This window comes from Erythrolamprus reginae, chromosome 3, assembly GCF_031021105.1.
Source record: "Erythrolamprus reginae isolate rEryReg1 chromosome 3, rEryReg1.hap1, whole genome shotgun sequence".
NCBI lineage: Eukaryota > Metazoa > Chordata > Lepidosauria > Squamata > Dipsadidae > Erythrolamprus > Erythrolamprus reginae.
The window spans coordinates 70415670-70441501 of record NC_091952.1 but is presented as its reverse complement, the minus strand read 5'-3'; the positions used below and the strand labels follow the sequence as shown (position 1 = coordinate 70441501).

Sequence of the window (25832 nt, the reverse complement as noted above, 5' to 3'; positions counted from 1 at the left end):
CTCTACGCATGCATGGATGTGTCATTAATTCTTGTTCAAAATCCAGGGATGATACAGATGATTGATCTTCTCCTGGGCTGTCTGCCAAACTCCCCTCTTCACTGTCAATCACGCTTCCTTGGTCAGAGGAGGCTTCGTTGGCAGATTCCATCGGGAGCAAAACAGGCCTGCGACATGTGGATGTTTCCCCTACATCCACCTGCACATTCCTTGGGGCAGGAGCTGGGCCAGAGCTAACCACAACAGCACCCGAGCCTTTGCCCTTCAGAACATATTTGCACACTGGCCAACTGATTTCTGGCTCACATGGAGGCTCTGGTACGGAATTTGTGGCTTCCAGAGGGCCTCCGAGAGGATATGGAAAATGTTTTTCCCTTCCTGGGCTCCAGGGAAGGCTCTGGAGCCTGGGGAGGTGAAAACGGGCCTACCAGGCCCACCAGGAGTTGGGAAACCTCCAGAGGGCCTCCAGTGGGGGGGGGGGGGCAGGGGAGGCAATTTTTGCCCTCTCCATGCATTGAATTATAGGTGTGAGCATTCACACAGGCATGATAGTGTGTGCGCACGCGCTTTCGGCACCCGAGGGAAAAAAGGTTCGCCATCACTGGTCTAAGTGCTATTGCGATTGCTATTCAGCCTGTTAAGATTTTTCAACCTTACGCAATGAGTTGAATTTAATCCAATATCCTAGCACAGCATTATGAATATGTTGAGTTGTAGAGAGTATTTCAAACTTGGGGTTATTCTTGGGGCTCCAAAATTATGCTGCTTTCATCTCTCCAAACATTTGGAAAAGTTGGATTGGTTCTGATCACATCTCTTTTGTTCTATTTCCATCCTGACCTGTACAGGTGCTGCCCTTCCTGGCGCTTGGCATTGGCGTGGATGACATGTTCTTGCTAGCACATGCCTTCACGGAGACCAGTCAGCATGTTCCTATCAAGGTGAGTATACCTGTCTAGATTTTGGGATCCTGTGCACTGCCAGTTGTAACCTCCATCCATTCTGAATTTGTGTTGCTCATTTTCACATTTCCTACCTAGGAACGGACTGGTGAATGCCTACGGCGTAGTGGCACCAGTGTGGCACTCACGTCTGTCAATAACATGATTGCCTTCTTCATGGCTGCCCTTGTGCCTATCCCTGCATTGCGTGCCTTCTCTCTACAGGTAAGCTCCTCTGCTAACAGCTTTCCTATAATGTGCCTATAGAGTCATAGTATGCCAAAGTTAAAAAGGACCTTAGAAGTCACCTACCAGTGAAATCTCCTGCTGCTTTCCCCTGCTTTTATGTAAGAGCCAAATCTTTATTCTGCCTTATTCTAGTCAGGCGGTAGGGAAAGCAAGTAGGATGCTTGGCTGCATAGCTAGAGGTATAACAAGCAGGAAGAGGGAGATTATGATCCCGCTATATAGAGTGCTGGTGAGACCACATTTGGAATACTGTGTTCAGTTCTGGAGACCTCACCTAAAAGATATTGACAAAATTGAACGGGTCCAAAGACGGGCTACAAGAATGGTGGAAGGTCTTAAGTATCAGGAAGGTCTTAAGTATCAGGAAAGACTTAATGAACTCAATCTGTATAGTCTGGAGGACAGAAGGAAAAGGGGCGACATGATCGAAACATTTAAATATGTTAAAGGGTTAAATAAGGTCCAGGAGGGAAGTGTTTTTAATAGGAAAGTGAACACAAGAACAAGGGGACACAATCTGAAGTTAGTTGGGGGAAAGATCAAAAGCAACATGAGAAAATATTATTTTACTGAAAGAGTAGTAGATCCTTGGAACAAACTTGCAGCAGACGTGGTAGATAAATCCACAGTAACTGAATTTAAACATGCCTGGGATAAACATATATCCATCCTAAGATAAAATACAGAAAATGGTATAAGGGCAGACTAGATGGACCATGAGGTCTTTTTCTGCCGTCAGACTTCTATGTTTCTATGTTTCTATGCCTCTAAATGCTATTACTGATGGCAGCAGTTCTCCATATGAATGAAACCACAGTGAAGAGTAGAATATCTCCTTCCATTTCATAGTGTGCCCCTTGGACTGTCTATTTGTGAAGAAAACTCTTACACATAACAGCAAATGATTTTCATAAATGTGCAATTGTCCTTTGGTGTTTCTGAAAGCAGAACGATCCCCATTCATGTAAAGGGAACTAGTGATAGAAAACTCAATTCTCATATTTTTAAAAGCTTCCACAATTCAAGATTTTGGAATCTTCAATGAGAACTTTGCTTTTTTAAAAAGAGAAATCTGCTTGTTTATTGCAGGCTGCAGTAGTGGTGGTTTTTAATTTTGCCATGGTGCTGTTCATTTTTCCGGCCATTTTGAGTCTGGATCTTCACAGGCGTGAAAACAAGAGGCTTGATATTCTCTGCTGCTTCTACAGGTACTGACTCAGGGGTGGTAGGGGTGAAAACGAATACCTCTTTGAATAGCCATAATTCTTTTTCTGACAAACCAGGCTTCCAAGAGAGGAGAATAATTTGAAAAAGCACTTACATACAGTCAAGAAAATCAAATTCAGGTCTAAGAAAAAATGTCAAAGCTTCCAAAAGCCAGATATGAGTTTTATTCCTATCAAAAATGTACAGTGGTACCTCTACTTAAGAAAGCCTCTACTTAAGAACTTTTCTAGATAAGAACCGGGTGTTCAAGATTTTTTTTGCCTCTTCTTAAGAACCATTTTCTACTTAAGAACCCGAGCCCAGAAAAATTTCCCAGGAAATTTGAGAGCGACACAAAGGCCCGGCCAGTTTCCTGCCATTCCCCCTGGGTTTCTCTCTCTGGCGCAGTGTATGGGAGGAAGCCTCACGCCGGGTGTATGGGAGACGTGTGCTCCTCTTCGCCGCTTCAGACTCCCTCTTTTTTTTTTTAAGCCTTAAAGTTTTGGATTTTTTTGATTCCCCTCACCTCTCCTTCTTCCTTCGGCAGCGACTGTCCTCCTCCTCTTCTTCCTGCTCCTCCTCCCACCCAAATCCTGAGCCTTTATTTCTTTTCTAATGGGTTTGCACACATTATTTGCTTTTACATTGATTCCTATGGGAAAAATTGCTTCTACTTAACAAACCTTTCTACTTAAGAACCTGGTCACTGAATAAATTAAGTTCTTAAGTAGAGGTACCACTGTATCTCTTAAAAACTAAAGTTTAAAAATTGACACGCAGGATCTAAAATGATTGGGAGAATGCTGTCCTTCCTCTTCATTCCGGAGTCTGAAAATTAAGTCTAGGAAACGTATCTTTACAGCAGTGTTTCCCAACCTTGGCAACTTGAAGATATTTGGACTTCGCTGGCTGGGGAATTCTGGGAGTTGAAGTCCAAATATCTTCAAGTTGCCAAGGTTGGGAAACACTGCTTTACAGCATGAAAATCTAGAGCTGTGTACCTGCCTTTTCTGTAACAGTTTTCAATGACTTCTTCCCTCCCACAGCCTCTGTTCTGCCCGTGTCATCCAGATCCAACCACAAGAATATGCTGATGTGAATGATAACCACGCCACACCGACCTATCCCCACGGCCATCCAGCCCTGGCAACCAGCACACACATCACTACCACTGTGCAGGCTTTCACTCAGTGTGACTCCTCTGGGAGACATGTAGTCACTATTTTACCACCTACGCAGCATGTGTTTACTACTCCCTCCACTCTCCTTCCTGCCAATCCTCTGGGCTCACAAATCTTCACTCCTGCCAGTTCCACTCGGGATCTTCTGGCACAGCTGGATGAAAGCAAAGGAGCCCAGGAATGTGTGCCTTTGCCGGTTTGTCGGTGGAACTTTTCCAGCTTTGCTCGTGACCGATATGCGCCCATCCTGCTGCAGAGCCAAACTAAGGTAGGCAGCACAGAGTCATTCTCAAGAGGGGGGGGGAAGCATCTTGATCTATGTAGGGAAAAAAAGACTGTCATCCTGGACACAAATTTGCGATTCGAGGAGTAAAGCCAGTTGGGAACGAAATTTCCCCAACTATCTCAACCAACTTGAAATGAAAGTTGGATTCCTTTGCAAACAATGTATTTTCTTTTTTAATTTTTTAAAATTAAGTGATTTACATTTAAAAGCAACAAGTTAGACACACAGACAGAAAATAGACAAAACAAAACAGTACAATACCATGCAACTACATTACGTAACCTCTAGGGTTATAATACAATTTATATCGACAGTAAATTCATGCTTATGTAATCTTTTCCAGTAACATATTTATATAGTCTTTTCCATTTACATATTTAATTATTATTCATTGATATATTTGTTCCATTTTAACATAGTTGAGAATCATCACATTTAAGCTACTAACTGAAATATTTATGGCTTTATTTTGCTTCCTCTTTTCAAGCCAATCATACGATTTGTTCCAAATTTCAATGTATTTCCCTGTGTGCTTCTGAGACTCTGAGTAAGGTTGTGCCTTGCCAAGTCAGCCCAAAAAGAGGGAAATATTTTTTTCATAGCAGATATTGATCCTTTTCTGTATCTAGTCAATTCAAAATGAGAACTAAGTCAATTAAGATAAAATGGCTAGGTTTGAAGGGCAACTCACACCACACCAAACTCGGTCAGGTATTAGGATCACCCACCAGGGGATTAAGAATAACCAGCCTGCAGGCTTTTCTCGTTCCTTTCCTGGAGCATTTAAAAAAAATTAGTTCAATGTGTAAGAAGCACATTGCAGATGTTTCATCTGGCGCATCTGTACTGAAGGAGATGCTACAATGCCTTTATTTCATCTCATACATAGAAAAAGTATTTGGAGTTGAATGAACTGTAACAATGGCTTCCTCCATTTTATCATCCATAGATTGCCCTTGAGCATCATAAGATGCAAAACCTTTTCTGTCTGCTTCATCTTCACCTTCATCTCAGAGTTCTTGGAGAGGGGTGGCATACATATGCAATTAATAAATTAATTAATAAATTAAATTTAAATAATCAAGAAGAATAAAAATTGTACAATATTTGGCAGATGGTATATATTTGGTGGGATAAAATAAAAAGTACATAAGGCTGTTGAAATATTGGTAAAGTCAAACATAATAGAAAAAGTTAACTAGATTGTGATGTTTCATGATATAAAGTAATATTTTCTTTTTATTTTGATTTAACTCATAATTAAGTTCTTTATATTCCTTAATATATTACTAGATGCGTTTTTACATAGCGAGTTGTAACAGATTTTTTTTTCATTTTGATTTAACTCATAATTAAGTTTTTTATATTCTTTAATATATCACTAGATGTGTTTTTACATGGAGAATTGTAATACAGTAGATATTTTTAAATATTCTCTGGATTGATCCAAACAATAATAAGTACTTTTTTTTCTGTACAATGAAGACTTCTACCTTGAGCGGAGCGATTGTAGCTCCTTTTTATGTCATATGTTGTGTTTGTAATGTTTGTCTGTGAAAATTAATAAAAATATATTTTTTAAAAAATAAATTAATAAATTAATTAAGCTTGCATTGATAACGATTGTACCTGGGGCAAGGTTTCTAGTAGCATCATTATCTCCAAACCTGGATATAAAATTTCCAGAGAACTAAATGGGCCAAATCTCTTGATAAACAAAAGAGAAAAGGCTGGATTAGGCAAAGGGGATGCTGTTTGTTCACACCCGTCTTGACACTTTTCCCTTCTGCTTTTTCAGGGAATTGTGGTAGCTCTATTCCTAGCCCTGCTGGGCCTCAGCCTCTATGGTACAACCAAGGTGCATGATGGACTCTATCTGACAGATATTATACCGCGAGGTACAAAGGAGCATGCCTTCATTTCCGCCCAATTCAAGTATTTCTCCTTTTACAACATGTTTGTGGTAACGAACGGAGGCTTTGACTACCCAAGCTCACAGGAAGCTCTGTATAGCCTGCATCAGGCCTTTGCTGCCATCCAGTATGTAGTCCGTGAGGAGAACCGCCAGTTGCCAAAGATGTGGCTGCACTACTTCCGAGATTGGCTACAAGGTGAATTAATCTCTCTGGAACAACACTCTTTTCTTGGACTGTAATCTCGGTCTCTATAAAGCTGTCGAAAGGGATTTTTTCCAGGTCTCAGTTGCAGGATGCTTTGAGTGTAAACCAGGGGAGGGCTGCTAGCTGGAACGCCTAATTGGGCTTGCCTCTTTGAGTTCGAGCGGAATTATGGTTCTGCGCCCATGCAGGTAGCAAAACTGTGCACGGAGACGCAGGTGCACCAGTGTTCCGTTGAGGTTTTTTGCTTCCGCCAGAACATGGGCACAACTTCATCTCCGTGCACGATTTTGCTTACCTGCCTGGGCCCAGAACCATAATTCCGCTCGAACTCACAGTACCTCCAGAGCTGCAGAAGCCAGCGCAATTAGGCATTCTGGCTAGCAGCCCACTCGTGGTGTAAACCTACTGGTATTTCAGGGGCAACCCGGATTTTGTACTTTGTTTATTAACAAGATGTGTCCCGGGAGGAAAAGTTCGAATCTCTATTTTGTAACTGCACTCAGGATATAAGATGTGTTCTAGGCTACCAGAAACTCCAATAGATCTTTCTGTAGACGGTTTAACCCCAACCACATTTTTATCAGAGCTGTGTTTCATATAGGAATTGGTTGTTTGGATGTTTTCCCACCTGAAAGTATTAGAACGTACTAAGATGTAAATACTAAAAATCAATATACAGTAGTCCCTCACCTATCGCTGGTGTTACGTTCCAGACCTGGCCGCGATAGGTGAAATCCGCGATGGGGAATTTATCGACTGATAGTACTTATTTAAGTATTTATATTGTAATTGTTTGGTAGTTTTCATTGTTTAAAGTGTTTATAATCCCTTCCCACACAGTATTTATTTTAGATACAGTATTTAAATACAGTATTTACAATTTTAGATTTTTTTTTTAAACCTGCCGATCGAGTTCGGCGGGCTGTTTAAATCTGCCGATCGGCTTCCTCAGAAACCCGCGATGAAGTGAAGCCGCAGTAGGTGAAGCGTGGTATAGCGAGGGACTACTGTATATGTATCACATGTTTTTTGCTGAAATTTTAAAATTAAGGGAGACTAGGATGGCACCATTTCAGCCTTGTTCTGGCCTCATCAGCCACCCACCCTTACTGGGATTTGATCCGGCAGCTTCTGCCTTGTAAGGCAGAGAATTAACAGCTGAGCCACCCGACCTGATCCCTTCAGCTCTGTACCAGGGAGAGGCTATATGTTTTTTTATGTATATATATATACATAAGGAATTGCTTGTTTGTATTTTGCACAGAGGTAAACATAGGCTGGCAGTGTTTATTTGAACACAGAAGTGATCTGTATGTATGTCCTGCTGCCCATATAGGACATACATAATCACAGAGTATTTCCTACCCCCTAGAAATGAAACTTAATATTGTTCTAAGCAGTAAGTGGAGAGTAGGGAATTACCTGCTGGAATATTTTCATGAAAGCTAGAAAAATAGTGTCTTCCTTCTTCTTTCTCCCACTGTTAAAACATTTGTTGATGCAGATATTAATCATGTTGTACTGTTCTTATTTTTTCACTAAGGTGTTGGGTAATAATCACATATTGCTTAGCTGTATTAAACACTTTGTATGTACAGGTTCAGAGTCAGTAAATCCCTTCCTGTGCAACCTGCCTGGAATTATTGTCATAAAGCATAAGAACAATGATATGAAGAGGGGAGGTGCTAAATATGGACAGATCTCTTGGAGAGCTCTCATTTAATTTTATACTTTCTGAATGCCAGATCTACAGGCAGCCTTTGATCAGGACTGGGAATCCGGGCGCATCACCAGGGAAAATTATCGGAATGGTTCGGAAGATGGTGTTCTTGCTTATAAACTCCTTATCCAGACGGCCAACAAGAAAGAGCCTTTCAACTTAAATCAAGTAAGCATTAAGACTAGCTCAGCAATTTGGTAGGGAGAAGGGATAGATGAACCATAAAAAAGAATAATATAATAACCGCAAGAAGACAACGTCTGAAAAATATATGTAGGGAAAGGAGTGTTTCCCTGCTGGCAGTTATCTGAAGGGTGTTTCTTAGAAATAAAGGTTTGAAGGGACACCCAAGATCTACATTCTTTTGGAGATCTGAGTTTTATCCTGCTCAATTCCTTCATTTTTCCATCTGCCCCACAGCTGACAACTCGCCGTCTGGTTGATGAAAATGGGATCATTCCCCCTGATATCTTTTACATCTGCTTGACAGTGTGGGTGAGCAATGACCCTCTTGGTTTTGCTGCTTCCCAGGCCAACTTCTATCCGCCACCCCTGGAATGGATCCATGACAAATATGATGCTACCGGTGAAAATCTTCGAAGTGAGTATTTGTAAAAGTTCCATTTCCATTCAGCTTTCTACCACATTTCATTGTTTCAACCCAAGTCCCATTCTTTTCTTTTTTTGGGGGGTGGGGTATTTTTCTCCACTTTTAGAAAGTGTAATATCATATATCTTCAATCTACAATACAATATAATGAATTTAATAATAATAATAATAATAATAACAACAACAACAACAACAACAACAATAATAATTTATTAGACTTGTATGCCGCCCCTCTCTGGAGACTTGGGGTGGCGCACAACAACAATAACAGAATATAAATACAAATCTAATAATTAAAACTATAGCTAAAACCCATTATCTTAAAACAAGCAGTAATACACAATCAACACTCAATATTACAATCATACCCACACATAACTTTTAATGGTCAGAAGTGGGGGCATATGCTAGTTGCCTCATGCCTGGTGACATAGATAGGGTGGGGGCAGTCCAAATCTCTGGAGGGAGCTAGTTCCAGAGGGCCGGGGTCGCCACAGAGAAGGCTCTTCCCCTAGGCCCCGCCAGATGACGTTGTCTGGTCGACGGGACCTGGAGAAATTTACATTTACATTCGGTATTTATCATCCAACAAAATGCTGCCTCCTTTACTTTGATCACCTGGAAAACTTTCATATAGACGTTTTCAATATCATTATACAGATTTACAATACTATTTGCTATTACATCTCATCTATTTGAAACCAAATCCCATTCCATCATACCACAAAGCTGCACAAATGGAATCATCTGCCTAACTTCATAATATGGTGGGCATTATGGGCAAAGGGGGACAACTAAATTGTGGGCCCTAGAAACAAGAGGGGAGAGGAGGTCACCTTTCCTTAATGGCTGCCTCTGCTTCCTCTAGTCCCAGCTGCACAGCCTCTGGAGTTTGCTCAGTTCCCCTTCTACCTCAATGGCCTTCGACACACATCGGACTTTGTGGCAGCTATCCAGAGTGTGCGTGCCATCTGTGACGAGGTGGCCCAGACACGTGGAGTATTTAGCTACCCCAGCGGATATCCATTCCTCTTCTGGGAGCAGTACATTGGCCTGCGCCACTGGCTTCTGCAAGCCATCAGCATTGTGCTGGCCTGCACTTTTCTGGTGTGCACCCTGCTGCTACTCAATCCTTGGACTGCCAGTATTATTGTAAGTATTTTCATGTATGGCTGTTTGGGAACAACAGAGATGTTGAATTGCTACATTCGAACATTATCTGCTGTAGCATATATATATATGGTTGTAAAATTGACTGCAAAATCAGTACAGTGGTACCTCTACTTACAAACTTAATTCGTTCCGTGACCAGGTTCTTAAGTATAGAAAAGTTTGTAAGAAGAAACAATTTTCCCATAGGAATCAAAGCAAATAATGTGTGTGGTTGGGAAAACCACAGGGAGGGTGGAGGCCCTGTTTCCTCCCAGGAAATTCTTAGAGAGGCCCCATGGAGGCCTCTCCCCACCTTTTCCGGCTCTGTTTCCTCCCAGGAGATTCCTAGAGAGGCCCCATGGAGGCCCATCCCCACTTTTTCCGGCCCTGTTTCCTCCCATGAGATTCCTAAAGAGGCCCCACAGAGGCTTCTCCCTGCCTTTTCCGGCCCTGTTTCCTTCGAGGAGATTCCTAGAGAGGCCCCACAGAGGCTTCTCCCTGCCTTTTCCGGTTACAATTTATATAACATGTGATACATGTGTGATACATGTGATACATACGTATGTATGTATGTATGTATGTATGTATGTATGTATGTTTGTCAAGTTGACTGCAAAATCAGTATTATTTTTAGCCCTCGTAAGTCAAGAGTCAACAGTTTAGGTTAAATTGTGTGTAGCTTCCTAGATTAGAGGACTTCTACTATTTCCATGATTCTCCTTCTGTGTCCTACTGCTCTTCCTTTTCGATCTCGGTTTTACACTCATCTATACAATACTCTAAAAAGCTTTAATTTTTATCCCAAAATATTATTCTAAACCAGAGGTCTTCAAACTTGGCAACTTTAAGACTTCTGGACTTCAACTCCCAGAATTCTCCAGCCAGAATTCTGGCAGTTGAAGTCCACAAGTCTTAAAGTTGCCAAGTTTGAGGAGCCCTGTTCTAAACAATTACAATTCTTCACACACTCGGTTTTTCCAATAATTGTGAAAATACGTATAGTTTGCATAATTTATTTTGGTTGCAAAATAAATAATTATTTTGGTTGTTCACATTGTACAGACACATACAGACACACACACACATGCAAACATACTTTTATGCCAATTGTCATATAAAATTTGGATCAGCCTGTATCTTTGCAACAAAAACCAAATCTATTTCTGTCGTCAGTTTTCTTTCTATAGTTCTGAAATGTTTAAGTTAATATATAGTTTATTTACAACTAATACACTTTACCAGAAGTTTGCACACTCCTCAACCATTATTATAGATGGATGTCTATCTGCAGCCTTGCATTAATATTCTTGCTTTGTCTTGCTTAAGAAGTAGTTGTTATTTTTTTTAAAAAAAATATTGCATTCTGTCATATTAACAGTTCGGCAGATATTCTGTTTATGGAAGATTAATGGCTGACAATGAATTTTAAGTACTCATTATCTAGCCTGTTAGATGCATTGATTAGATTTTTATCCTGTCTTCATTACTTTATAAGTAACTCAAGGCAGCAATGTACTGTACATAAAATTCCTTCCGCCTCTTATTTTCCCCACAACAGCAACTCTTTGAGATTATTCCTCGTAAAATTCTTCTCATTATTCCTATCCTTCTTACTCTATTTTCACGATAGTTACATTTTGGGCTTTCATATTTATGGTTTATTAATATCCATAACAACATGAAATTATTTATTAATTAATTATTGGCAATTAAGAGCAGCTATTATATAAAGGATATTAAAGACATAAAGGGTGCACACATTTAATTTTCTTTTTTTTAAACTACAGATAGCTGCTATAGACAATTCCTTCTGTATTCAGAATATGTGTTTAAACCTTTAGCTGCTCCAAATTTTCAGCAAGGAACATTATTCATGCATCATAGATGTGGCTTTGTATTCATAAGCATTCTGTTTTTCCATTGGGTTTGCCTGTTTTAAATGCTCTGCTCATGGTGATTTCTCTCATATCTAGGTATTTGTTTTGGCAATGATGACAGTTGAGCTTTTTGGCATCATGGGCTTGATGGGCATCAAACTGAGTGCAATCCCTGTGGTCATCCTAATTGCTTCTGTAGGCATTGGCGTTGAATTTACTGTACATGTAGCTCTGGTAAGTAAGATATTCCATAAGAACATTTGCGTTGCTACAAGACTTAATGGCTTGTGATAATGTAATATGCTTCACTATGGCAGTGGCTCATTTGCACAACAGGGTAAGCTTGATTACCTTTAAGCTTAGTACGCTTTTAAGCTAGTTACGGCTAGTGTGCGAGCCAAAACTAACCTCTTAGGTATTATGCATTAACTGGGTAATCAATCTAAAGTAGTTTAGTATCATTAAACTTTGCAGATATAAGCTTTTTAAAAATAAATAAAATAATTGTTTAGAATAGAATAGAATAGAATAGAATTTTATTGGCCAAGTGTGATTTGGAATTTGTCTTGGTGCATATGCTCTCAGCGTACATAAAAGAAATAGATACATTTGTCAAGAATCGTGTAGTACAACACTTAATGATTGTCATAAGGGTCAAATAAGCAATGAAGAAACAGATTTAGATTCAGCCTGAAAAGAATAGGACTAATGAATTAGCATCATAGTTTAGAATTGATTTGTACTGTCTAGAATTAATTTGGATGGTTAGAATAGAATGTAATCTACTCTACTTTATGATAGTTGGCTATCTTTCTGGATTATTTTATATTGGAACGTAGTTTTCCTTTTGAAATAACTAGTGTGAGAATTATCATTTCCGGGTGAGGCTTTCTGCCTTCCCGTCTGTGATACCCGACTCTAGGCACAAGAACTGATCCAGTAATTCAGCCTATTACAGTGATGGCGAACCTTTTTTCCTCGGGTGCCGAAAGAGCATGCATACATGTTATTGCACATGCGCAACTGTGCACACCCATAATTCAATGCCTGGAGAGAGCGAAAACAGCTTTCCCCACCTCCCGGAGGCCCTCTGGGAACCAGAAACGGACTGTTTCCCAACTTCTGGTGGGCCCAGTAGGCTCGTGTTTCACCCTCCCCAGGCTCCAAAGGCTTCCCTGGAGCCAAAGGAGGGTGAAAACACCCTTCCCCTTTCCCCCCGGAGCCTTTCTGGTAGCCAAAAACACCCTCCCAGAGCCTCTGTGTGAGCCAAAAATCAGCTGGCCGGCACACACATGTGCGTTGGAGCTGAGATTGGTCAACAGCTTATGTGCCAGCAGATATGGCTCCGTGTGCCACCTGTGGCACCCGTGCCATAGGTTCGCCTTCACTGGCCTATTAGATCCCCTCACTATCTATGTATGGTTTTTAATTGTTGGGGTTTTTAATATATTTTTTATTATTAGATTTGTCTCATTGTTACACTGTTTCTTATTACTGTTGTGAGCCGCCCCAAGTCTTTGGAGAGGGACGGCATACAAATCTAATAAATGATAATAATAATAATAATAATAATAATAATAATAATTATTATTATTATTATTATTATTATTATTATTATTATTATTATTATTATTATTTACTTAGTAGTGTCTATGAGTGGTTTCAAAGAATCCTTTTTAGGAATGTTTCTGACTGTTTATCTATTTTCAGGGGTTTCTCACCGCCATTGGCAGCCGGAACCTGCGCTCCACTGTGGCTTTAGAGCACATGTTTGCTCCTGTAATGGATGGCGCCGTTTCCACTCTGCTTGGTGTACTGATGTTGGCAGGCTCCGAATTTGATTTCATTCTGAGGTACAGATCTTTCTTTTCCATTTGTTAAATGCCTATATGTGTATATTTGATGGATTCTCTGGATATGTTCAAACACAATGGCAAATGTCCTATGATCAGAGCTTGAAACCGCTGATCCATGTCTTACAGCAGTGATGGCGAATCTTTTTGGCACTGAGTGCCCAAACTGGAACATGCATATGTGCTGGAGCCCCAGAAATTCAAAAACCAACTGGGCGGTGTGCATGTGTGGGCTAGCCACCTGGCCTTCTGGTTTCTGGTGCTCATATAATGCAGACCAGCTGGTTTTCACACGTGCTGGAGCATCAGAAACCTGAAGACCAGATGCATGCTGGCCTGCTGGTCTTCGGGTTTCCAGGGCTTTGGCACACATGCATGCACCAGAAACCAGAAGAACAGGTAGCGATGGTGCATGCGCCACCTCTGGCACAGATGCCAGATTTTCACCATCATGGTCTTAGGGTATTAGTAAGATAAGGCATTTTTTTAATTAATAATGGGGAAATTCAGTAATATGTTCCAATTGGGTAAGTGCAAGGAATTAACTAAGCAAAGAGATTAGTGATTCAGGTGGATTCCCTAATTCACTAGAGCAGTGATGGTGAACCTTTCTTTCCTTGGGTGCCAAAAGAGCATGTGCTATTGTGCATATGTGAGTGCTCACACCCATAATTCAATGCTTGGGACAGCAAAAATGGCCTCCCTCATCAACCCTTAGGTCCTCTGGAGGCCTGAAACAGCCCATTTCCCAAACTTTGGTGGGCCTGGTAGGTCTGTTTTTCACCCTCCCCAGGCTCCAGAGGCAAAAATACCCTGCCCCATCCCCCCAGAGACTCTCTGGAAGCCAAAAATGCCCTCCCAAAGTCTCTGAGTGAGCTGAAAATAAGCTAACCAGCACGCACATGCACTTTGGAGCTGAGCTAGGGCAACAGCTCATGTGCCAGCAGATATGGCTCCGTGTGCCTCCTGTGGCACCCGTGCCATAGATTCACCATCACTTCACTAGAGCATAGGAAGGAAGTGTTGATACAGTGAAGTTAAACTTACAAGACTCTGCCACGCTCAATAAAAGCAATTTTAGACGTCCTGTGGAGTTGATTTCCTGGTCTGGTGTACCTAGTGAGGCTTACAACTACCTTCTGGATGAATGCCTTTCTGTACCTCTGGCTAAGTTCATACACTGCACTAATCAATTTTGTGATTTTTCTTTGCTTATGGTTTAGCATGATATGTGAACCTACATATTGTGTTTTAGCTCTAGAATGGAGCAGGAAAGTAGGAACAATTACTGAATCTAGCAATGAAGATTTTATTATGGGCAATTGATCAAATATGCACCAATTTACTAATCTTCATCTTCCATTCCAGATATTTCTTTGCTGTGCTTACTATCCTGACTATTCTGGGGCTACTTAATGGCCTGGTACTATTGCCCGTACTACTTTCTATTATTGGACCACCTGCAGAGGTAAGTGATCTTTTGTTCCCGAACAGCTTGTTCCAAGATACATTTAAAAACCTTAATACAAAACAAATACAAAATACAAAAAAAGAAAAGGATTTTGAATCCTATTGGCAAATTTTGATAAAAGGCTGTCCAGCTACTATGGGAAATCATTATCAATTAGTAAATTGGACATCGGGGTTTGTTCATTTTTTGTTTACCATCAGTACCTTTCAGGGTTTGCTGTATAAGTATGACATACTTTGAACTTTAAGAAAGCAAAACATAATAAGTTCTGAATAACAATAAGTAGAAATTCCATGGACAAAAACTTAATAATGTGACGAAGAAGTCAAAAAGTAGGTAGGAATTCCTAGACTGAGATACTAAAACACATTACAAACAATTATAATGTGGGGGATAGTATATGAAGGAACCAAAGTGGCCAAAGAAAAACTTCAGGAAAGATCCATCCATCATCCATCCATCCATTTATCTATTTCTATCTATTTTTATCTATTTCTATCTATTTTTATCTATTTCTATCTGAACTGAAGCTATAGATGGTCCTTGACATAACAACCATTTGTTTAATGATGGTTCAAAGTTACAACAGCCTTAGAAAAAGTGACATACAAGCCTTTCTCAAAGTTACAACTCCATCCAACCTACCACCTCTACAGTCACCCAGTTGCACTTTGGCCACTCAGCAGCCAACATGCATTAGGACCATTACAACATCATGTAGTCACTTGATTGCAATTTGTGCCATTCTCAGTGGCTTCCAATAAGCAAAATCAATTGGGGAAGCTGGATTTGTTTAACTATTAACAACCATGTGATCCACTTAGAGACTACCTGATTCACTTAGAAACCATAGTAAAAATGGTTGTAAAATTGATCTGGTCCCTGTCCTAATTGTGATCATAATTGAGGACTATTTGTAGTATCTTAAAACTGAAGCTCAAAATGAGATGAAATAGTTGAGGGATGTTAAGAACTATAACAATTTAAAAAACCTCCTTTTTCTGTCCCTGTAATGGCTTCATTAAATAGATTCTTTAAAATAAAAGGGAGGAAAGCTGCTCATAAAGTTGACAGAGCAATAAATAAGTAAAAAATTCTATTAAATTTTGGACTGCACCATGTGAAGCTTAATTTCTGCTCAAGAAGTCTAAAATGATGGGGGGGGGGGGAAGGAATTTTACATTGTCAGAATTTACTATGAATTGAATTTAAGAAAATTGCAAAAAAAATTGGAACCAGAGCAGACAAGGACAACAAAAGTTATCCTAGATTTCAAAATTAAATCTTTTAAAGGAACTGGCAATTTTTAGCTTTTACACATAGATGAGTCATAGATATAATTATATTTTGAAGTATTTAAAATATAATTATATTTTGAAGCCGCCCCGAGTCTTCGGAGAGGGGCGGCATACAAATCTAATAAATTATTATTATTATTATTATTATTATTATTATTATTATTACCTGTTGACAGAACTCTTCTCTGCTGCCCACAGAATAATGATGTAGAGTAAGGTTGAATCTTTAAAAAAATAATTATTTACAGAAAGAGCAGTTCTACAGTAGAATCAATCCCCAAGAGAGAAGGCAAGATTTCCTTCCTGAATATGTTCATGCAGAAATTTTGATATGGATGCTTTAATCTGGATTCCCCAATCAGGCAATTGGACTCCTTCTAACTTTGTGATTTCTTGAGAAAACAATATAATGGGATGTAGATGTTCTGATCTGCGCTATTTCACCATAAGGGTCTTATGTCATTTTCTTATCGGAAGTGCCAACTTAGATAAATAAAATTAAGAGCAATATATGTCAGCTGTGATTTACTGTTGCTATACACCAGAAGTCTTCAAACATGGCAACTTTAAGACTTGTGGACTTCAACTCCCAGAATTCTCCAGCCAACTATGCTGGCTGGAGAATGCTGGGTGTTGAAGTCCACAAGTCTTAAAGTTGACAAGTTTGAGGACCCCTGCTATACACAGATAACTAGAGTTGCCTTTTTCAGTTAAGAACTCTTTAGATATAAGAACTTTTAAGCAATTCTGGGAATGATTCGACTGAGCTGGTTGATTAGAGCAGTGTTTCCCAACCTTGCCAACTTGAAGATATTTGGACTTCAACTCCCAGAATTCCCCAGCCAGCAAATTCTGGCTGGGGAATTCTGGGAGTTGAAGTCCAGATATCTTCAAGTTGTCATGGTTGGGAAACACTGGATTAGATGGTCACATTTGAAAGCAAAACAGCTGGAGAACGTTTGCTAGTTCCCTTATTCGGTACAGACCTCTTTCTTTTCTTCATACAGGTCACACCAGCAGATAATGGCAGCCGCTTGCCAACGCCATCACCTGTCCCACCGCCTATCAATCACCACAGCTTCTACATTCGCCAACATGGAAATGCTTTCGGTGACTCCTCAGACTCAGAATACTACTCAGAGACAGTTAGTGCATCAGAGACTGGCGAAGATGACCGCAGCACATACATCATCTCCCCAGCTCAATCACAGATCTTGGTCAAGGCCAGCAAAAGTCCTAATTTCCCCCAAATCACTGTAAGTGTCAATCAGGGCCCGAAACAACCAACTTGGTTTTTCTGGCTAGATGGTGTTATTTCATAGAAAGAGAAGACCAAAGACTCTTAGATTGCAGCTCCAATAAGAGCGTATTTTCCTTCATTCACTGGAGGAAGGACAAAATGAAAACTAGATATTTTTTTGGTCTCTAATGTTTTAGGATAGGGGTCCCCGACTCCTGGACCATGACCCAGTACTGGTCTGTGGCCTATTTGCAGGGGTAGGCTACTGCCCAGACAAGGGGAATGCAGTGGGGTAGCGAAAATGGAGCGCCCCCGCCCCCGAGCATCCAATTTGCACTAAAAGATGTTGAAAGAAAATGCAGGGCATCCTGCATAAGGCACGCCCACAGTGTGGTAGCAAAAAATTTGGTAGCCCTTCACTGCCTATTTGCCACATGGCTGTGAATGGAGGGCCAGCAAGGACATTGTGCACCTACATGTGCATGTGCATTAGCCTGCTGCTTATGCAAGTTGAGCTGTACATGCATGCCAGCCTGCTACTCACTCGGCGTGGTTCCCAAAGTTGGGGATTTCTGCTTTAGGATGTTTTACCCCTTAAATGTATATCTGAAGTGGAGAAGAGCAAACAGAAAAAGATTATATGTAATTCAGGATTGAACTGTTCAATTGTTGGTACTCTCTGAGCTTGGTTGTTTTAGGCATTTAATTACCAGGCTAGGTAAGAATCATTAGTGCAAAGGAGACTAAAGTTTGCTGGCTTTCTATATATAGTCATTTGCCTTTCCAATCTTTACTTCCTCCTTGATTTTTTTTGATTAGGGTATCATTTTATCCCTAAGGGTTTATATGGTGCAGTTTTCTGCTTCTTGAATATTGGGGGTGAGGAGAGGTTATTCTGGGCTGTTTATTTCCTTCCTTGTTTTCTCATTGCATCCTTTAAATCAGGGGTCCCCAACCGCCGGTCCGCGGACCAGTATCGGGCCGCAAGGCATGTTGCACCGGTCCGCGGAGTCAGCAGCTGCTGTGGAGCCGGCGAGTGCCAAGCTGTTTCCTGTCTCTTTCCCCTCGCGTTCACTCAGGACCGCTGTTTCCCTCGGGCTGAGAAAACCTTTACTTGCTTGCTTTCTTCCTTTCCTGTCTTTCTTCTCTTGTCGAAAGTGGTCTATTTCCTCCTTGCGAAGCCCTCGCAAAGCCCTTGCTCTGCCTGCAGCTCAAACGGAAAGGCTTTGGCATTGTGCAGCTCTTTTTTTGCTAGGCTCCCCCACCCTATTCCCGGGGTCCTGGGTGGGAGCGAAGCCAGTGGTGTGCGTGTGACCATGAAACCCCCCCCACCAGCTCCGGTAATTTTCTTTTGGAAGGATTCCTTGCTGCAAGAAAATTACCGGATCTGGTGGTGGGCACTCCAAGCAGGCAGCGATCACAAATGAAGGTGACTGTGTCCATGGAGGCACCTCCCCCTCCTCTGGGATTCCTTGCTGGAATCCCAGCCGGAGCAGGCGGTGGCGGGGGGGATGTCCTCTGAATCTGCTGAAAGGCAAACGGCGGTCCCGAGTGAACGTGAGGGGAAAGAGACAGGAAACCGCCCCTTCCTACACTTCCTCCCTCTGTCACCTCAGTTCCCCCGCAAAATTAAAAAGGGGGGAGGGAAGAGAGACAATGGAATGATATACCCTCATGCTTAATCCCACCCAAAGCCACACCCCTTTCCGCCCCCACTGGGCCATAGAAAAATTGTCTTGCTGAAACTGATCCCTGGTGGAAAAAAGGTTGGGGACCACTGCTTTAAATGATATGCAAACAGGGCTTATTTCTGTGTATCTGTTGATGGCTGATTTATTTCAATGCCAAGCTTTCAGAAATTCTAGCATTTTTGGATTTGGGTTGATCTAAAACATTAACAGTTTCTCAGTTGAAACTATGGTTGAGTGAATCCATGTGTTAAGATCTCATTTTTGCCCGCTGACAGCCATTTAGTGTTGGTAGATGTGGTCTGCCAGTCTTTTATTTGTCCGTCCTGCACAATGGTAGTTACAGACTTTACATTATATATGGGTGATTGTTAGAGCTGCATTTGCAGAAACTAGCTAGTCCAAGCAGCAAACAAGCCCAACCAGCTAACCAACCCAACCAGCCAGCCACAGACAAAAGATATGGAGTTGAAGTCTTCAATGAAACACAGTAGCAGTAGGAAGTCTTGGAAAATATACATTTACTTCTTATTTACACTGATAACTGTATTCTACTTTACTATACAGATATCACACTAGTATCTCACTACAACTATCTCAATTACAATAACTCACAAGAACCAACAGATCAATGCAGCAATACAGCAACTTCAGAGCACACTTCACATAGAGCAGGATCAGGAATCAGAGAGAGAGGAAAAACAGGGAGCTCTTGCATATTTAAATACTTTTCACCTGAAGAGTTTGCTGCATGTTTAATTGCCTCAGAATGACTCAGCATTTTCTTCTGCATTGAGACGTTACCTCAGGATATGCTAAATCCTGACAGTGATGATACCTGATTCTTTTCCTCTCTGGTTACTGAGTTTTCTGATTTGCTTAAAATATTTTAGACGGATTTTGTGATGCTGTACAGTTGTGAAAGTATGTTGGTTGTCTTGGGTATGTTTTTGATATACACTAGTACTGTCCTATTTGTAGGTTGCAGTCTTTGTTTCCTGATAGGTTATGGAGTTAAAAACGTTTCAATGAAATCCCATCTGATGATAATACCTAGCCATTAATGAAATGTCTGCAAGAAGACAACCTAGCTCAAGAGCACCAAGAATTGGAGAAGCACATTGAGGCACAGTCATTGGGACTGAGAAAATAAGACATTAAGTGATATTCCAAAAGATTAGATTAGATTAGATTTATTGGATTTATATGCCGCCCCTCTCCGCAGACTTGGGGCGGCTCACAACAATAGTAAAAACAGTACATAGTGACAAAATCCAATGCCCACTAATCCAATTACAATTTTAAGTTAAGAAATTCATAAAACAAATAATAATATCACAATGGGAAATATTGAGGAGTCACTTTTAAAGGTCTTTTCTCATGATTCTTTCTTTCTTTCTATCTATCTATCTGTCTATCATTTATTTATTATTATTATTATTATTTATTAATTTTATTAATTTTATTTATTTATTCATTCATTCATTCATTCTTCTATGCCACCCAATCCCGAGGGACTTATACAAGAACAATTAAAAAGAAGTCATATGTACGATTCTAATTATTAAAACCCACACTAACTAAACTGTCAACATGCATACACACCATCCATACAATTTAGGCATGATGGTTATTAATTCATGGGCCCCACACCTGCCAGCAAAGCCAGGTCTTCATGGCCTTACGGAAAGCCATTATAAGCAGTATACAACAAATTGTGTGTCTACATTTCCTTTTATTTCTAAATGGTTGTGAGAAGCACTGTGATGAAAAATGCTTGTGATCTGCTGTTCCTTTCTGTACCTAACAGTAGTCTTTTCTCTCCGGGGCAGGTGGTAAAAAGCTACAAGACAAGCCTAGAATCACCTTTATCGTTGTGCAGCCCAGAATGGACCCAATCCAGAACTCCGGGTGGCCATTTGCCAGCAGCTGTCACAGAAATCAAAAGTTGTTTGCAGCCGCAAGAACAACCCAACCACAGACTAGGGCCTCAATTGGCTCAGTCTACCCCCAATCCCCTTCAGACTAACTCCATTACTCACAGCACCAAAATACCACCTTCAGGACCTGGTGGCACTTTCACTACAGTCACAGCTACTGCCTCAGTGATGTTGGCCTTGCACCCACCTTTGCCTGGATCTTGCCGGGGCTATACGCACGAGGGGTTTGAATCTGATGATAACTCTGAAAAACTTGGCCCCAAGCCATCGGACAGTTTGGAACTACAGGACCTGAAGCAGAATCATTAGCCATCCACTTTGCCAAGCCAAGCCCTGGCTCGGGGCTGACCAGCATGCCAAGTGAGCACGGGCGCCAGATACATCCCACACCCACAGATTGTGAAGTTCGCTGTATTTATGGAAACTCTTGCATTGCATCTAACCAACTGCAGGCATAATCAGTACTGCTGAGAACAAAGAGACCAGATTGTTTTCAGTATCCATCTTGCAAAAAAAAAAAAGCTGATAGGAGAATATCTCAACATTCCCAGGTGTATCTGGCACCAAAAAGCATTCTGGTTTCTTGGGTGTCAGGGTGTACATTTTGGGCCCTTAGTTTGGGCCAGTGACCCATTTAATATCAGGCCTACTTGAATCTGAAGAAAAAAAATGGAAGTGACCATTCTCCACAAGCTGTGTGAACCATCTCATGGCTTTCTTTGGGCTAGTTGCCCAAACAGCCGCCCTCCATGGAGAAAAGAGGACTCAAACTATGTGTGGGGGAAATTCTCCCATATTGTGCTGCTATTCTTTTTATTTTTATTAATATTATTATAATTATTATTATTTTAAACTGTATAAAAAAAGAGTCACCAACCCTTCCCCTTATAATTATAATAATTATTTTTTATTATTTTTCACCGCTCTCTAGTAAACATGTGGCAATTTCCCTTTTGAGGGGAAACACCAGGGTGAAGTTGTAATAGGGAGAGCACCCCTGTTGTAATGTGGACTGAAAGGAGAATGCAATGGTCTCAAGGTTCTATGCAAAATGTGTGGGACAAGCTGCCTTCTGCTCTGGTGCCCACCAGTAATACTGCCTATGCTAGCCTCTGCAATATCTCTGTTCTGGATCCTACTCCTACCCACCCATCCCAAAATGCATACACTTTCTTTTATTTGGCTTGCCTCTTATATCACACAAATGTCCTCTAAGCAATTTCTGGTTAGTGTTTAAATGTTCTCCTTCGTGACTAATAGAAGTAAGGGATTATTCAAGATAGAGTTTTTGAAATTTCCTCCACCCAGGAAAAAAAACTAGTTGGATTTTCAAACATCAAGGAAAGATAAGAGTTATGCCAGGATACAGAATGCTTACATGCGTCCATTGATTACAAAGCTTGTGTTGCACATTAGAACTGAAGGTATCTGGAGTAGGGGTGGGGAAATCTTGGAGAAGAAACAAGGATCTCTACGCAATGAATTCAGTTGTGTACTGCCCAGATTGAGAGTTTTATGAAATAAGGTCACTCACTCCATATTATTGTTGGGGTGATGCCATGCATATCGTTGAGATCTTTTTACTGATAATATTTTTCCTCTGCTGAGATGATTGGCTTCCTGAACTTTATGGTTATAGTAAAATACTCAAGCCACACATGGTTGACAAATGTGGCCTAAGCATTTTTCCCCCTTTACCAGAGGAAATTTTTATGTAAAAGAAACTGTATGTGTGAAACTATCTTTTGATTCTATTTTGGGAGATTTGGAGCTGACCAGAAACCTCCCCCGTTCAGTAAGATTTTGGTGCAATTGTCAAAGAGGAAATGTTTTGATCTCCTGCCTAAAAATTTAACCTTGTGGTTCCAGTTTTTGTTTTTGAATTCTCCTTCTGGTTCAGCTTCTTTAGTGGAAAATTAAAAAATGAATTATCATTTGGCAACAGGGTGCTTCTAAAGGAGAAGTGCCAATTCCAGTGTGTATGCTTGGTTTCTGCATAACCAGGTCAATATTACTTTATAAAACAGTTGGTTTTCCACTCTATTTCAGAATGTCAACCTGCGTTCTCCATGAACTTTACAGTGACGGTTTCTGGCCAGGTCTTATCTGGGCACTCCAACAGAATGACTGACACCATATATGTTAAAACCCCAAATTTTCCTGGCGTTAGAACAGCCTGTATTTATTTATTTATTTATTCCTTTCTTTCTGTCCTTTTCCAAAGGAGAAAAAAATGGCAACTGGAGCAATATTTTCTTTGGGTTAGATCTATTTACATGAGGTTACCGACTTCCTTATGTTGAACTACTCCCTTTTTAAGTCAGCATCAAATCAAATGGTATATTTGATTAAAGTACTATTCTTTTATCTGATGGATATTAAGCCTGCTAAACAGGGCAATTTTCCACAAAGAATAAAAAAAGCAAGGCATTTGGATTTAGATTATTTCATTAGTCACCTACAACAATCCAATAGACCAGTGATCAATGCCCTCTGAATATTTTGCAGCTCAACTTCTACTAGTCCTAGCATAGACATTGGCAATAAATTGTGGGAGTCATAGTCCAAAATATCAAGAAGGCACTAGGTTGCAAGAGATTAGAGGTTGAACTGGCGAAGCTTTTAAGTGAAGGATTTTTGACACCTTGAGATTGAAACAATCTTAATCTATTTTATGCATGCATGCAAACATATGCAGCTTTCTTACAAAAAATACGAAATTATTCAAAACAAAACTATGTACCAGTTAAGGCAGGTAAATTGTTTTTAGCTGATCCTGATTATCGATCTGAGGATTTCAGAAGGTAGGTAGTCCACCCATATAGACTTCTAGGCAGGATGCTGCCCAACATTTAGACACTAACAGTTTACCATTTTAACCATGGTATTAATATGTTCAACAAGTTAACTTTTTAAAGCATTGTCGGTGTAATTGTCTACTAGCCACTCTGAGGGCTTCACTTGAACTTGGGACATGCTTAGGGGGGAAATTGTACCATCCCCTTGAGCACAGAGGCTGTTATCACAATCAATCCATATTCTTACAAGAAGTTGATTCTTGTTGGAATCCATTTTCCATTGATATTCTCACTTTTAAACCCCAGGCACTTTAACCCCTTCCCTTCACCAAGAACTGCTGTAATTTTATTCCCAGCCAAAGTTGGATTCACTTCTTGTTACCAAGGGCATATACTGCTGAGATTTTCACATCTGTGTATGGTGAACACTTCGGTAGGTCTATGTCTCTTGTTAAAATGAGCACATTCGGTTTATTTTAAACCCTCTCTGATTTCTGGAGTCCAGTGAAATTTCCCAAAACTAATTTACTATAGGGCCACTGAGCTGGCCAGCATTTAGATCCACGTTTTCCCCACCATTCCTTCCATCCACTGTCTAAAAATAACGGAATGCTTCTGAAAAACCAATTCCCCCCCCCTTTCACCAAATCTGGGACCAGCGAAACATGATGAAAAGTGGACACGTATGTGTATTTGTGTGCGTGCACGTGTGAGAGTATGTAGTGGGTGTGCTAGAGATCTGTTAACCTGATAATGTTGTCTTGCCATATAAATTATTTATATGAAAAAAAAAGATTTTATTTTTGTAGTTTGTACAGACTTCTAGCCTTGCAATGGAATTTTTATTTTTAAAAGTAAATATATATTATATATAAACCTATCTCCTAGTGATCCTGTGTGGTGTTCTTTGTTCCAAACTGAGGTTTTTCTAGACCTATAGTGGAAGATTGCCATCTGAAAAAATTGACCAAAAGTTTACACTAATTGATCGCAAACAAACGATTTCATTATAGGTACGGGGGGGGGGGGGGGTGGAATCCAAGTAAACTGGCAGAGAACTGAGGCTTATGAATGAACACTCTGCAAACATTTGTTCCAGGGGGATTCAACTCTAAACTCAACTGCAAGAAATACGACTTTAGTAACCGAGTGGTTGATTCAAGGAACTCACTACCAGACTCTGTGGTATCATCACCTAACCCCCAAAACTTTACCCTTAGACCAGTGAAGGGCTACCAAAAGTTTTACTACCACACTGTGGCTGTGGTTTATGCAGGACGCCCCACGTTTTCTTTCAACATATTTCAGTGCTCTGGGGTGGAGCTCCATTTTTGCTACCCCACTGCGTTCCCCCTCCCCGTCAGGCAGCAGCCCACCCCTGCCTTAGACTATCCATTATTATTATTATTATTATTATTATTATTATTATTATTATTAATTAGATTTGTATGCTGCCCCCCTCTGGAGACTCGGAGCGGCTCACAACAGCAAAACAGCACAAAACCAATAGTTAAAAACAATTTAAAACCCTTAATATAAAAACAATCATACATCTCAAACAAACCATACATAAAACGGAAACGACCCAGGGGAATGAATTTCCCCATGCCTGATGGCAGAGGTGGGTTTTAAGGAGTTTGCGAAAGGCAAGGAGGTTGGGGGCAATCCTAATCTCCAGGGGGAGCTGATTCCAGAGGGTCGGGGCCACCACAGAGAAGGCTCTTTCCCTGGGTCCCGCCAGACGACATTGTTTCATCTTGACCTCTCCCGATTCCTAAGAGGTCAGAGAGGGGCATGCATAAGTGCACCCGAGTGCCTTCCGTCCCCTGTCCTACTGTTTCTCTTTTATTAGTATCATGTATATAAATATTATTATATCTCTGTATACCACCGATACATACTTGACAAAACAAATAAAAATAAATAAAATAGCTTGCTATTTTGAAAAGGAAAGGTAGATTCCAAGAGAAAGGCTTACATCTTACACTAAGTTCTCTGTACTGAAATTAGTTAACCCATCCCTCTTGCTGCCCATCTGGAAAAATCAGTCTCCCTGCTCCACCTTCTTCCTAGTAGTGGCTGTACTGCAGCTGTCTGGTAGTGTTTATTTTTCCATAGTGCACGGAGGAAGGCAGCAAAGAATGGCACAGATCTACATGTGCATGGATATGTCTTGTCAGCAGCCACAGGGACCACAGCTGA

General features: G+C 40.6%; 1 protein-coding gene across 1 annotated transcript in view; it reads left to right on the top strand.

Annotated features, from left to right (window-relative positions):
* The window catches only part of PTCH2 (patched 2), a 95108-nt gene extending 70598 nt beyond the window's left edge, over positions 1–24510 (top strand). Inside the window, exons 11-23 of the mRNA XM_070745774.1 lie at positions 849–941; positions 1041–1166; positions 2280–2398; positions 3443–3845; positions 5662–5974; positions 7729–7871; positions 8124–8304; positions 9182–9465; positions 11439–11576; positions 13053–13195; positions 14564–14663; positions 16972–17220; positions 20725–24510. Coding sequence (XP_070601875.1) covers positions 849–941; positions 1041–1166; positions 2280–2398; positions 3443–3845; positions 5662–5974; positions 7729–7871; positions 8124–8304; positions 9182–9465; positions 11439–11576; positions 13053–13195; positions 14564–14663; positions 16972–17220; positions 20725–21141 — 2709 coding nt within the window. The 3' untranslated portion in view covers positions 21142–24510. The remainder of the gene's footprint in view (positions 1–848; positions 942–1040; positions 1167–2279; positions 2399–3442; positions 3846–5661; positions 5975–7728; positions 7872–8123; positions 8305–9181; positions 9466–11438; positions 11577–13052; positions 13196–14563; positions 14664–16971; positions 17221–20724) is intronic.
* The last annotated feature ends 1322 nt before the right edge of the window (positions 24511–25832 follow it).